General features: G+C 40.6%; 1 protein-coding gene across 2 annotated transcripts in view; it reads right to left on the reverse strand.

Annotated features, from left to right (window-relative positions):
- Positions 1–913: 913 nt before the first annotated feature.
- ALPK1 (alpha kinase 1) overlaps positions 914–13,982 on the reverse strand; it is a 280,064-nt gene continuing 266,995 nt past the window's right edge. For both annotated transcript variants that reach the window (XM_069743837.1, XM_069743838.1), the window contains 4 exons: positions 11,745–11,898; positions 11,372–11,534; positions 10,595–10,775; positions 914–1,411 (listed from right to left, as the gene is read on the reverse strand). In XM_069743837.1, the coding sequence (XP_069599938.1) occupies positions 1,173–1,411; positions 10,595–10,775; positions 11,372–11,534; positions 11,745–11,898 (737 nt within the window). In that variant the 3' untranslated portion in view covers positions 914–1,172. The remainder of the gene's footprint in view (positions 1,412–10,594; positions 10,776–11,371; positions 11,535–11,744; positions 11,899–13,982) is intronic.

Consider the following 13,982-nt stretch of genomic DNA (forward strand, 5'->3'; position numbering starts at 1 on the left):
GCCATTACACAGTACACAGCAGGGGCACATTTATAAGATTATCTCAGCACTGGGACATTTTATAACACATCCAATTGTGGAACATATTTTTTCTTAGTTTGTGTAACAAGCCCTTTAAATTTTGTAGAATCCATTCTTCCAAATACTTGCACAATATTTTCAATATGAATAAATATATTATTTATGATGATTTTCATAAAAAATAAAACAATTTTGTTGTCGTTTTTCTGAAGCATCAGTTCCATAATTAAAATGTATATAAATTCAACACATAGCTCAAATGACATAAAACAACCTACAACTTATGCAACAAAAAAAGAAAGTTCCCACACACAATGCAAAAATAATGGCTGAGAATCATAAAAAGAATCCCCACAGTTTTAATGTAAATTAGGCAATCTGAAAAGCAACACTTGTGAATGCACTGTTCAATATCCTTCTTAATTGTCAGGCACAACAGTAGTTGCAGGGAAAGTTTAAAAGGATTTGTCCCACAAACAGAATGCATTTTAATGAATAGATCTTAAAATAAAAATATGCTCCACAATTGGATGCGTTTAAAAAAAAAAGTGCCTGTGCTAAGATAATGTTATATATGTGCCCCTGCTGTGTACTGTGTAATGGCTGTGTCTGACCGTGCAGGGACAGATCATGGTCTGATCATACCACAGCTCCTGGGCAGAGGAAGAAACAAAAGAGAGTATAGAGGCAGGACAGCATGGTATCACAACTGCTCCTTTCTGTAAGATAAAACATTTACCTGCCTGTTTAAAAACGTGTTTTACCTTACAGAAAAAATCAGCTGTGATCCCATGCTGTAATGTCTGTATTCTCTCTTTTCTTCCTCTCCTGCCCAGGAGCTGTGTTATGATCAGACCATGTTCCTGCACGGTCAGACACAGCCATTACACAGTACGGGCACATTTATAAGATTATCTCAGCACAGGGACATTTTTAACACATCAAATTGATAAAATTATAACTTTTCTAAGATCTATTAATTAAAATGTGCTTTGTTAATGGGGAAATCCCTTTAATGCCCACTGTATGTTGTTAGTCACCTGGTCTAAGTAAGGAAGTATCACTCCAAACCAATGCTAACAAAGCAAAAAGTAACATTTATAAACTAAGACCTTTCACCATGTTGAGGTTTCTTACTGTGGTATAACTGTTTAGTTTCCTTTATTTTTCTCTGATTTACTAAAGTCTGCTAACATTTTGTCATCAGGTCTTTTAAGAGAAAGTCTTTTACAAATGTCGTTGCATTCTTTATGTTGATAAGTAAAGAACATGTATATCCCGTACTTTCCAAAATTGATATGTGTGGCTCCCGGTGTATTGTTGGCTGAATGGATCTGTGGGTCTGTTAGGTAGATTATTGCTTCACCTTTCTCACTTCCAGTCACCCATCCTGTAAAATTACAGTAAAAGCCTGTTATTTGTACACATAAAGAGAAAATTCGATATACAAATACACTATAATACAATAAAGTTTAATTTAAGGGGACTATATTCTCAACAAACTTTTTTTTATTCAATAGTACAGGCAAACATAAGAAAATTGTGGCATGTAAAAGTTTGGGCACCCCTTGTCAAAATTACTGTTATTTGTACAGTTAAGCAAGTTGAAGATGAAATGATCTCTAAAAGGCCTAAAGTTGAAGACTACACATTTCCTTTGTATTTTAGGCAACAACAAAAAACTATTTTTTTTACATTTTAAAAATTACAAAAAGAAGATAGGCCAATGCAAAAGTTTAGGCACCTGTGGTGATTTGTATGCTTAGATAACTTTGCCCAAAGTTTCAGACCTTAATTAGCCTGTTAGGGTTATGGCTTGTTCACTATCATCGTTAAGAAAGGCCAGATGATGCAAATTTCCCAGCATTATGAAAAACCAGCCTCTAACCTAGTGCCAAAAAACAGAACCCATAGGTTCTTCTAAGCAGCTGCCTAGAAAATGCAGGAGAAGGCTATAAGAAGTTAGCAAAGTGTTTTCAAATTGATCTTTCTTCAGTTTGAAATGTAATTAAGAAATGGCAGTTAACGGGAACAGTTGAGGTCAGGTCAACAGAAAGTCTAGAAGACCAAGCAAAATTTAACCGAGAGCTGCTCTTAGGATTGCTAGAGAGGCAAATCAGAACTCACGCTTGACAACAAAAGACCTTCAGAAATATTTAGCAGACTCTGGAGTTGTGATTGTTAGGGTAAGTTCACACAGGGCGTTTTTGCTGCATTTTTTTGCTGCTTTTTTATGCTAACTTTCAGCTGCTTTTTTACAGTACCAGCAAAGCCTATGAGATTTCAGAAATCTCAGGCACACACATTGGTTTTTTGTGTGATCAGTATTTTGTGCTTTACTGCGTTTTTTGGACATAGAACATGTCACTTCTTTCAGTGTTTTTGCTGCGTTTTTTTCACCCATTGGCTTGAATGGGTGTTGAAAAAAACGCAGCAAAAACGCAGGTATCATTATTTGCTGTGTTTTTGCTGCTGAAAATCCAAGGACATTAGAAAGGACAAAGGGAAAAATAAACGCACCAAAAAGGCACCTAAACCTGCGTTTTTGACGCAGCTTCTTTCCTGCCAAGAAGATCAGGTTTTGCTGCAGAAAAAAAAGCAGCAAAAACGCCCTGTGTGAACTTACCCTTATACTGTTCAGAGACACCTGCACAAATATGGCCTTCATAGATGAGTTATCAGAAAACCTGCGTTCTCACCATAAAATTCTGCATCAGAAGTATGAAAAGAACAGCTAAACTATGATGCATTTCAGAAACAAGTCTTGTGGAATGATGAGGTTAAGATTGGCCACAATGATCAAAAGTATGTGTGAAGAAAAAAAACATTAAGCATGGGGGTAGGTCAATCATGCTTTGGGTAGAGGGAAGAACAGATTCAATTAAATATCAATGAATTCTTGATGCAAACATAACACCATCTGTAAAACAGCTGAAGTTGAAAAAAGGATGGCTTCTACAAATGGATAATGATCCTAAACACATGTCAAAATCCACAATAGACTACCTCAAAAGGTGCAAGTTGAAGGTTCTACAACGGCCCTCACAGTCCCCTGATCTGAATATCATTGAAAATCTGTGGGTAGACCTCAAAAAAGCTGTGCATGCAAGATGACTCAGGAGACACACAGAACTGGAAGAATTTTCCAAAGAAGAATGGATGAAAAGCTCTCAAGAATTGCAATACTTGTGTGGCTACAAAATGCATTTACAAGCTGTGATATTTTCAAAAGGGGGTGCTACTTGGTACTAACCATTCAAGGTGCCCAAACATTTGCATCCACCTATTTTCCTTTCTGTAATTTTTAAAATATAAATGATGAATATATATATATATGTATATATATATATACTAGCTGAAGAGCCCGGCGTTGCCTGGGCATAGTAAATATATGTGGTTAGTTATAGCACCTCACTTCTCTTATTTTCCCATCACGCCTCTCATTTTCCCAATCACATCTTTCATTTTCCCCCTCACATCTCTCATTTTCTCCCTCACACCTCTCATTTTCTCCCTCACTCCTCTCATTCCCCCCTAACACTTGTCATTTTGACCTCACATCTGTCATTTTCCGATCACTCCACTATTTTCCCTCACTCCTCTCATTTTGCACTCACACCTTTTCATTTTCACCGCACACCTCTCATTTTCACCTCAGTATATACATGTTTGTCATCTCCCTTATATATAGTATACACCTGTATGTCATCTCCTGTATATAGTATATACCTGTATGTCATCTCCCCTGTATATAGTATATACCTGTATGTCATCTCCTCCTATATATAGTATATACCTGTATGTAATCTCCTTCTATATATAGTATATACCTATATGTCATCTCCTCCTGTATATAGTATATACCTGTGTGTCATCTCCCCTGTATATAGTATATATCTGTGTGTCATCTCCTCCTGTATATAGTATATACCTGTATGTTGTCTCCTCCTGTATATAGTATATACCTGTAGGTCATCTGCTCCTGTATATAGTATATACCTGTGTGTCATCTCCGCCTGTATATAGTATATACCTGTATGTCATCTCCTCCTGTATATAGTATGTACCTGTATGTCATCTCCTCCTCTATATAGTATATACCTGTGTGTCATCTCTCCTGTATATAGTATATATCTGTGTGTCATCTCCCCTGTATATAGTATATACCTGTGTGTCATCTCCTCCTGTATTAGACCTCGTTCACACGTTATTTGCTCAGTATTCTTACCTCAGTATTTGTAAGCTAGATTGGCAGCCTGATAAATCCCCAGCCAACAGGAAGCCCTCCCCCTGGCAGTATATATTAGCTCACACATACACATAATAGACAGGTCATGTGACTGACAGCTGCCGTATTTCCTATATGGTACATTTGTTGCTCTTGTAGTTTGTCTGCTTATTAATCAGATTTTTATTTTTGAAGGATAATACCAGACCTGTGTGTGTTTTAGGGCAAGTTTCGTTTGTCAAGTTGTGTGTGTTGAGTTGCGTGTGGCGACATGCATGTAGTGACTTTTGTGAGATGAGTTTTGTGTGGCAACATGCGTGTAGCAACTTTTTGTGTGTCGAGTTGCATGTGACAGGTTAGTGTAGCAAGTTGTGTGCAGCAAGTTTTGCGCATGGTGAGTTTTGCACGTGGCGAGTTTTATGTGTGGTGCCTTTTGAGTATGTGCAAGTTTTGTGTGAGGCAACTTTTGCATGTGTTGCAACTTTTGTGCATGTGGCAATTTTTCCGCGTGTGCAAGTTTTGCGTGTGGCGAGTTTTCCATGAGGTGAGTTTTGCACTTGTGGCGAGTTTTGCGTGAGCCTAGTTTTTGCATATGGCGAGTTTTGCGCGTGGCGAGTTTTGAGCGGCGACTTTTGTCTTTCGACTTTTATGTGGCGAGGTTGGTGTATGTGTGGTGAAATGTGTGCTGAGGGTGGTATATGTGTTCAAGCACGTGGTAGTGTTTGGCGCATTTTGTGTGTGTGTTCATATCCCCGTGTGTGGTGAGTATCTCATGTCAGGGCCCCACCTTAGCAATTGTACGGTATATACTCTTTTGCACCATCGCTCTCATTCTTTAAGTACCCCTTGTTCACATCTGGCAGCTGTCAATTTGCCTCCAACACTTTTCCTTTCACTTTTCCCCATTATGTAGATAGGGGAAATATAGTTTGGTGAATTGGAAAGCGCGGAGTTAAAATTTCACCTCACAACGTAGCCTATGACGCTCTCAGGGTCCAGACGTGTGACTGTGCAAAATTTTGTTTCTGTAGCTGCGATGCCTCCAACACTTTTCCTTTCACTTTTTTCCCCATTATGTAGATAGGGGCAAAATTGTTTGGTGAATTGGAACGCACGGGGTTAAAATTTCACCTCACAACATAGCCTATGACGCTCTCGGGGGCCAGACGTGTGACTGTGCAAAATTTTGTGGCTGTACCTGCGACGGTGCAGATGCCAATCCCGGACATACATACACACATACACACACACACACACACATACACACATTCAGCTTTATATATTAGATATATATATATATTTTTTTCCTGAAATACAAAGGAAATGTGTCATCTTCAACTTGCTTACAGTGGGGCAAAAAAGTATTTAGTCAGTCAGCAATAGTGCAAGTTCCACCACTTAAAAAGATGAGAGGCGTCTGTAATTTACATCATAGGTAGACCTCAACTATGGGAGACAAACTGAGAAAAAAAAATCCAGAAAAATCACATTGTCTGTTTTTTTAACATTTTATTTGCATATTATGGTGGAAAATAAGTATTTGGTCAGAAACAAACAATCAAGATTTCTGGCTCTCACAGACCTGTAACTTCTTCTTTAAGAGTCTCCTCTTTCCTCCACTCATTACCTGTAGTAATGGCACCTGTTTAAACTTGTTATCAGTATAAAAAGACACCTGTGCACACCCTCAAACAGTCTGACTCCAAACTCCACTATGGTGAAGACCAAAGAGCTGTCAAAGGACACCAGAAACAAAATTGTAGCCCAGCACCAGGCTGGGAAGACTGAATCTGCAATAGCCAACCAGCTTGGAGTGAAGAAATCAACAGTGGGAGCAATAATTAGAAAATGGAAGACATACAAGACCACTAATAATCTCCCTCGATCTGGGGCTCCACGCAAAATCCCACCCCGTGGGGTCAGAATGATCACAAGAACGGTGAGCAAAAATCCCAGAACCACGCGGGGGGACCTAGTGAATGACCTGCAGAGAGCTGGGACCAATGTAACAAGGCCTACCATAAGTAACACACTACGCCACCATGGACTCAGATCCTGCAGTGCCAGACGTGTCCCACTGCTTAAGCCAGTACATGTCCGGGCCCGTCTGAAGTTTGCTAGAGAGCATTTGGTTGATCCAGGGGAGTTTTGGGAGAATGTCCTATGGTCTGATGAAACCCAAACTGGAACTGTTTGGTAGAAACACAACTTGTCGTGTTTGGAGGAAAAAGAATACTGAGTTGCATCCATCAAACACCATACCTACTGTAAAGCTTGGTGGTGGAAACATCATGCTTTGGGGCTGTTTCTCTGCAAAGGGGCCAGGACGACTGATCCGGGTACATGAAAGAATGAATGGGGCCATGTATCGTGAGATTTTGAGTGCAAACCTCCTTCCATCAGCAAGGGCATTGAAGATGAAACGTGGCTGGGTCTTTCAACATGACAATGATCCAAAGCACACTGCCAGGGCAACGAAGGAGTGGCTTCGTAAGAAGCATTTCAAGGTCCTGGAGTGGCCTAGCCAGTCTCCAGATCTCAACCCTATAGAAAACCTTTGGAGGGAGTTGAAAGTCCGTGTTGCCAAGCGAAAAGCCAAAAACATCACTGCTCTAGAGGAGATCTGCATGGAGGAATGGGCCAACATACCAACTACAGTGTGTGGCAACCTTGTGAAGACTTACAGAAAACGTTTGACCTCTGTCATTGCCAACAAAGGATATATTACAAAGTATTGAGATGAAATTTTGTTTCTGACCAAATACTTATTTTCCACCATAATATGCAAATAAAATGTTAAAAAAACAGACAATGTGATTTTCTGGATTTTTTTTTCTCAGTTTGTCTCCTATAGTTGAGGTCTACCTATGATGTAAATTACAGACGCCTCTCATCTTTTTAAGTGATGGAACTTGCACTATTGCTGACTGACTAAATACTTTTTTGCCCCACTGTAACTGTTCACAATAACTAATTTTGACCAGGGGTGCCCAAACATTTACATGCCACTGTATGTTACCAAATAAATCTGCTTCCTTCTCACTCACTACTGCTTCCACCTGCCTCCTGAACTCATTGTCCACCCTGAAACACAGCTCAACTCAGTATTGCTCAGACAAGATGGACTGCACTCACTCTGGTGTCATGTTTTACAGCTTTTTTGCTCTTAGGAGACGGGAGAAGGGAGGAGGTATGAAGAGCAGAGTGAGGAACAGGCAGAGAAAGACACAGAAAGACTATGTTGATTTTCTGATCAGTGTTTTACTTAACCCCAGAACTGGAATCTAATCTATACTGCTAAGCACAACTGTAAAATGTCCTCCATACCCGTTCATGCTTCTCTCTACATGTATAAAAAAGAATGATGAGTAGGAATCCATCCGTGTTTAAAGTGCTGGGTTTTGGGAGACCTCATGAAAGTCTCATACCACCAGCCTAGAGTGGATTGCAGATAAGCGATAGAGCTTGCAAAGGCAAAAACTGGTGAAAATGCAGGATATAATGAGGGGCAGAAATAGAGGACAGATTCAACAGATTATTCTGAAAAGTTACTTGAAAGTATGTAGGGGATATGATAGAATGTATCCATGTTTTGAAAAATGTAATTTCTTTACATATAATTGACATATATATACACTATGGTACTGCTCAGTGTATTACCAGTAGTGTATACGAGTATTGCGACACATAAAGTGTATTACTCTGTGTATAGATAAGTCTGATTGTTAAGATGTTTTACACATTCATTGCATGTTAGGGAAAGTTAGTACCATGGGCTGGTCACCAGTTGAAGGTATAGTACTAAGGGGAGTAGTACCTCAAATTGGCCACTAGATGGGGCATTGCAGGGTTAGCCTTATAGCTTTGAGATCGTTAAGATAGGAAATCGTTAATGTAGGAGGAGCACGGTGTGATAAGTTAGGGAGGTCTTCCCGGTTTTAGTTAGTTGGGGCCGGGGCACCCATGTAGCGCACTAGGCTAGACAGCACAGGGCGACTCCGTGCCACGTAACATTGCAAGAAGAGTGGGCCCAGCATCTAGCATCCAGGGGGCCAGAGCTCAGAAGAAAGTACAGCAGCAGAGCTATCCAACGCAGAGTGACTGGGGCTATAGCATTGAGGACGAAGGTTAAGCAGAACGGGAGCAAGTAATCCAACATGTGGCAAATTTTTGTATGGGCCGCTATTCTTAGAACCAGGGCGAAACGGCAGAGAATACCCCCATGAGAAGCAGAAATTCTGGGCATTGAGGACACTGAGGGATCGGAGGATGCGGTCCATCCCAGGGACAGGCTTAGCGGCAGAGAGAAGAGGCAAGGGAAAGCTTTGCCAATTGCTGATTGTTCTCGCAAATGTTTGCATGGGTTTTTCCAGGTTCATACCACACTCCAAAAACATACTGATGAGGAATCTAGATTGTGAGCCCCAATGGGGACAGTGCTCATAATGTCTGTAAAGTGCTGTGGAATTAATGGTGCTATAGCTGAAGCTTGCAACTGTACGGCTATATTCACACGCAGTGTGTTGGGGTTTTTTCTGCAGTTAAAACCTGTTCACTTGGAAGTAAAAATGTTAAGTTCAAAAGGCCCATTTCTCAGCATGTTGAACAAGTTATTTCTCACCGTTTTTGGGTACGGATTACATCTGTGTTTTGTCTACAGTACATGTTGTTAAATTTGTTTTATTCACCAAAAAAGCTACAAAAATATTATTGCGTCTTTTGCAGCATTTTTTCAATAGCTTATTATTTTCTATGGGTGAAAAAAGCTGAAAGAAGGGACATATTGCAGATTTCAAACATGCTGCAGTCTCAAGTTCAGTCAGGAAAAAAAACAAACGTGTGCATGAGATTTCTGAAATTTTCAGAGCTTTTGATGGTACTGTAAAAAGAAGCTTTTAAATTGCATAAAAAACACAGCACATAAGTCATGTCACAAAATGCAGCATGTCACTTGCTTCAGTGTTTTTTTCAGCATTTTCCACACATTGAAAACAATTGGTAATGCAAAAACACTGCAAAGACTAATACAAAAATACAGGTATCAGGTTTTGCTGCATTTTGGTGCCAAAATCTGATGAAGTTGAATTTTTTTCTATGCACTAAATCTTATCAGCATGCACAAGAAACAAACGTACCAAAGCAAAAAACTCTGCAAAAACTAAGCAAAATCTTCTTAAGTGCAGCTTAAACTTGCCATACAAAATAAAAACACAGCAAAAATGCAAAGCGTGAACATGGCCTTAGGCAGTAAAACTTCCCTAATTGTTCATGACTTAATATAAATGATTGGAACTAAATGCTGTATCCAATCACATGTGAAGAAGAATTAGGGCACGTGTTCACGTTCATGTGGCCGGCGGTTTGGACGGAGCGGCAAAATCGCTCCGCCCAAAGCTCCGCCCCCTTCTGGGGACGCAATGATGCCGGATGTGTTCATTGCACACATCCGGTATCATCGCACCCCACACATAGGGCCCTGTGTTATACATTGCGGCGGCGCAGCGTCGCCGCAAGGTAAACGGACATGCTGCGATCTAAAAAGACGCGCCGCATGTCCGGAATCGCAGGGCCGCTGGATGCGTGTTTCCACGCATAGTGGAGACGGGATTTCATTAAATCCCCTCCACTATGCTGTAACATCTGGACGCTGCGTGTTTGATGCTGCGTCTCTATGCATCGTCAAAAACGCAGCGTTTCCTGAACGTGGAAACATACCCTAAGGGTGAAGTAATTGAATCAAAACAAATCACATAGAATATATTATAACTAAACCCCATACTGTACTGCTGTCATTACTATAATTTATTGTACAGCATCAAATATAGAAGTCATTATAAATACCCATAGGAACATATTTACAGAGTAATCAACATTTTTCTTTTTCATAATAAAACAATAGTATGTGTGAAAATAAGAAAATTTGTTACCGTATATATTTTATTTAAAAGAAATCCACTTCTTTCTCCTCCTAGACTAATCATTCATTCTCAATATTCTCCGTTCACTGGTATAATCGGTCTTTACTGCATACAGATTTTCCATTAGATAGGAGATAACAGTTGGTGCTCATAAAGTTCTATGGAGAACTGTAACTGAGGTTTCAGGGGAACCTGCAGAATGTCTGTCTGCTGTTAGCTCCTCCATCTAAAGAACATTAAAAGCACCAACTGTCATCTCCTATCTAATGGGTAAATCTTCATTGAAATCAGATTTTACAGATAACCCTAATAACAGATGTCTAAGTAGAATATATTCTACATAATTAAGCAGAAATTCATGTAAATATCCATATGATGTACCAGTATATATTTTCTTACGCTATGGGTGATGTATGTAAAATCTTACCCTGTAAATCCACCACTATATCAGAGAAATATTCATAGGCAAAATGTCCAAAGGCCAAACCATACTTGGTGGCTTCATACTCGGTTTTCACAATTTTAGTGTTATTCGTAAGTTTTACAAAATCGCCAAGAATATAAGGCTCCACACTCACACATTCTTTTATGCTTCTTCCTTCCATGATCTGAGACAGAGAAATTAAAGATAATCTTTACTAGTACATATGTTCTGAAACTGGTTATAGACTGGGTACGATCACATATACAGCTGGTTATAGACTGGGTGTGTTCACATATACAGCTGTCATGTACAACAACAGTCGCACTCAAAGAAAGGTCTTCAGAATTTTCGTTAAGCTGAATAACGTGGTTTTCTTTATTACAAACACCAAAATAAAGGTATCACCGCAGTGTTTCAAGGTAGGTAACGTTTCGACCCACAGGGTCTTTCTCAAACCTTACTTTGAAATAGTGGGAACAGAGCGGAGGGCACAAATCCCTGGAGGGGTGTAGGAGTCCCGTTTGGGGCTGTAGAAGCGAAAGTAATGGTGTCTGCGGTGGTGGTGTGTGTCAAGTAAAACTAAACTATGCCAAAGTCATCACTAAACTCTTGTGATTCTGGGTCATGAGGAACAATACTGACATGTGTATGGGGCAGCATATTGATTGACCTTTTCAATCTCAGAGTGCTGTCCTGATCATTGGCTTTCTTAAAAACATAAAAAATGCCATGGGTCAGGGTAGTGATATATTACATGTGTTGCTACTAGGGTAGTCTTACCAAAAGAACAGCAGATGGGACGTAAAATATCTGGGTGGGGATGTTTAATCCATACAATCTTTTGTTGAATTCTGTGACGTAGTACTGAGCTGTCATCTGACGCTCAACATCACAGAAATGGTACAGCAGTTCCTTGTGCTTTTTGTATGCTTTTCCAATGTACCTAAAAAAAGGACAAAGAAAAGTAAAATCTCCATGTAAGTATTGGATGGACAAACTTTTTTTTAGTTATATTAGAAAATTCACAGAAACAATAACAAGCAGCATAGATGGCTAAGATGCGGTGGTAAGGAATGCATCCAGACACTGGGTCATAGGGAAAGCTGGAAACAAGCTATGTTAATTTACATACCAAGCACAGTCAACGACCTACCTTCCCAGAGTCTCATCCTGGTGTAGAAAGTGGATCCAGAAAGCTTTCCTTTGCTTGCCTTTCTTTTTAACATCCACATCATCTCCAATATGGACAACTGTTTCTTGGGCTGTCCAAAGCCCAGATTTTTTGGAAAACTTAAGAAGCAAAGCATCTGTATATAATACATAAGGGTGGCACAACTGTCATATTAGGAGTAGCATTTGACAAATATTTATTTACTTGCAGTAGTGTTCAAAATAATAGCAGTCCAACATAACAAGTTTCTCTGACGATGGTGCTGGACCTATATACCACATACCAGGGATCATGGACCAGTTTGCATATATTAAAATACTTGAAGAGGTCAAGTTGCCTTGCGCTGAAGAGGATATGCCCTTGAAATGGGTTTCAACAAGACAAAGACCCTAAACACAGCAGTAAATGGGCAAAATCTTGGTTCCAGTTCAACAAAATTGTGCTTATGGAGTGGCCTGCCCAATCCCCGGACCTCAATCTGATAGAACACTTGTGAGGTGACATCAAAACTTCAGTTTCTGAGACAAAGCCAACAAATGCCAAAAAATTGTGGGATGTTATCGTTCTTCATTGCTCACTGGCATCGCGCTCCTGCGCAGGCGTACTTATCTCCCCTGTTGAGGGCAGAGTAAAGCACTGCAGTGCGCAGGCGCTGGGAAAGGTCAGAGAGGCCCAGCACCTGCGCACTGCAGTACTTTCCTCTGCCCTCAACAGGGCAGAGAAGTACATCCGCACAGGAGCGCCGATGCTGGGGAGCGATGAAGAAGCAGGAGTGCGGCATCGCAAAAAGATGGGAGGCGCGGAACCCGGACTGCACAGGACCACCCCCGGGTGAGTATAATATAATGTATTTTTCTTCACTTGCCGGTCGGACCGGGGGCTTATCTACAGCATTATAGAATGCTATAGATAAGCCCTAAAAGGCAGTGGCCGCTAGAAGTCTTACTCCAGTCACCGACTGGAGAAAGATATGCGGCGAGGCACAATCAGGCGAATACCACTTTTCAGACACACCCAATTCTTAAGAGGCATGTGTCTCTTAATTAATTAGGAGCATCTGACTCCAACACGTCCCCTCATCAAAACCGGCATGAACGACTTTCTTTTTGTAGGACGATCTGTACTTTTGAATGACACCATTCATTTCATAGGTGCTACTTGCTGGTAAGTGCTTTTTACTGATGTTATCACTATTTAATGAATTTCAATAAAGTCTAGAATTTTGAGCTGGATCTCATTTATATTCTTGACAATTCAGAATCTGCCTCCAGAGCTTATTTTACATGAAGGGGAAGTTACCAGTGAGACAAGTGACTAACACAGAACAGGACAAATTAAATTCGTCTTCTTGCAAACACATTTTTTGCAGCTCTCTGGGCTCTGCTGTATTGTACAAATATTATAGCCCTATCTGCATGAGAAATGGAAGCTGGACCTGAGAAGAACCTGCAGATGTGTCAGGTATAATCACACACAGCTCTGCACAGAGATCAGGAGCAGAGAGCGGCCATCACACATCACACTGGTAACTCCCCTTCATGTACAATAAGCTCTGGAGGCAGATTGTCATGCAGATATGTGTCCGGACCATAGTCCTGAACCGTTCATTTAACCCCTTTCCGACATCGGGCTTAATAGTACGCCAATGTCGGACTCCCTCCTTTTGATGTGGGCTCCTGCGCTGAGCCCACATCTTTTTCCGGCACATGTCAGCTGTTTTGAACAGGTGACATGTGCCTCTAACCGCTGCGGGTGAAATCGCGATCCACCCATAGCTGTTAACTAGTTAAATGCTGCTGTGAAACTTTGACAGCGACATTTAACACAGGTTTCCTGCAAGCGCCCGTGTCACATGAAAGCGGGTCGCTGATGGGTTGGCATGACAACCAGAGGCCTTCAGCAAACTTCTATGGTTGTCACTGCCAGATGGCTATGAGCGCCCACCACCGGATTGCTATAAGCACCGCCCGGTGGTCGGCGCTCACAGCCAGTGAGCAGTTCAGCTACATACAGGCGATCTAATCATCGTTTGAATGTAGCAGAGCTGATCGGGTTATGGCAGCTTCTAGTCTCCCATGGAGACTATTGAAGCATGCCAAAATTAAAAAAAAGTTTTCAAAAATATTTAAAAAATAAAAAAATATAAAAATTTGAATCACCCCCCCCCCCCCCTTTTGCCACATTGAAAATTAAACAATAAAAGAAAATCAAACATACAAA

The sequence above is a fragment of the Ranitomeya imitator genome, chromosome 1 (genome assembly GCF_032444005.1).
Source record: "Ranitomeya imitator isolate aRanImi1 chromosome 1, aRanImi1.pri, whole genome shotgun sequence".
Taxonomy (NCBI): Eukaryota; Metazoa; Chordata; class Amphibia; order Anura; family Dendrobatidae; genus Ranitomeya; species Ranitomeya imitator.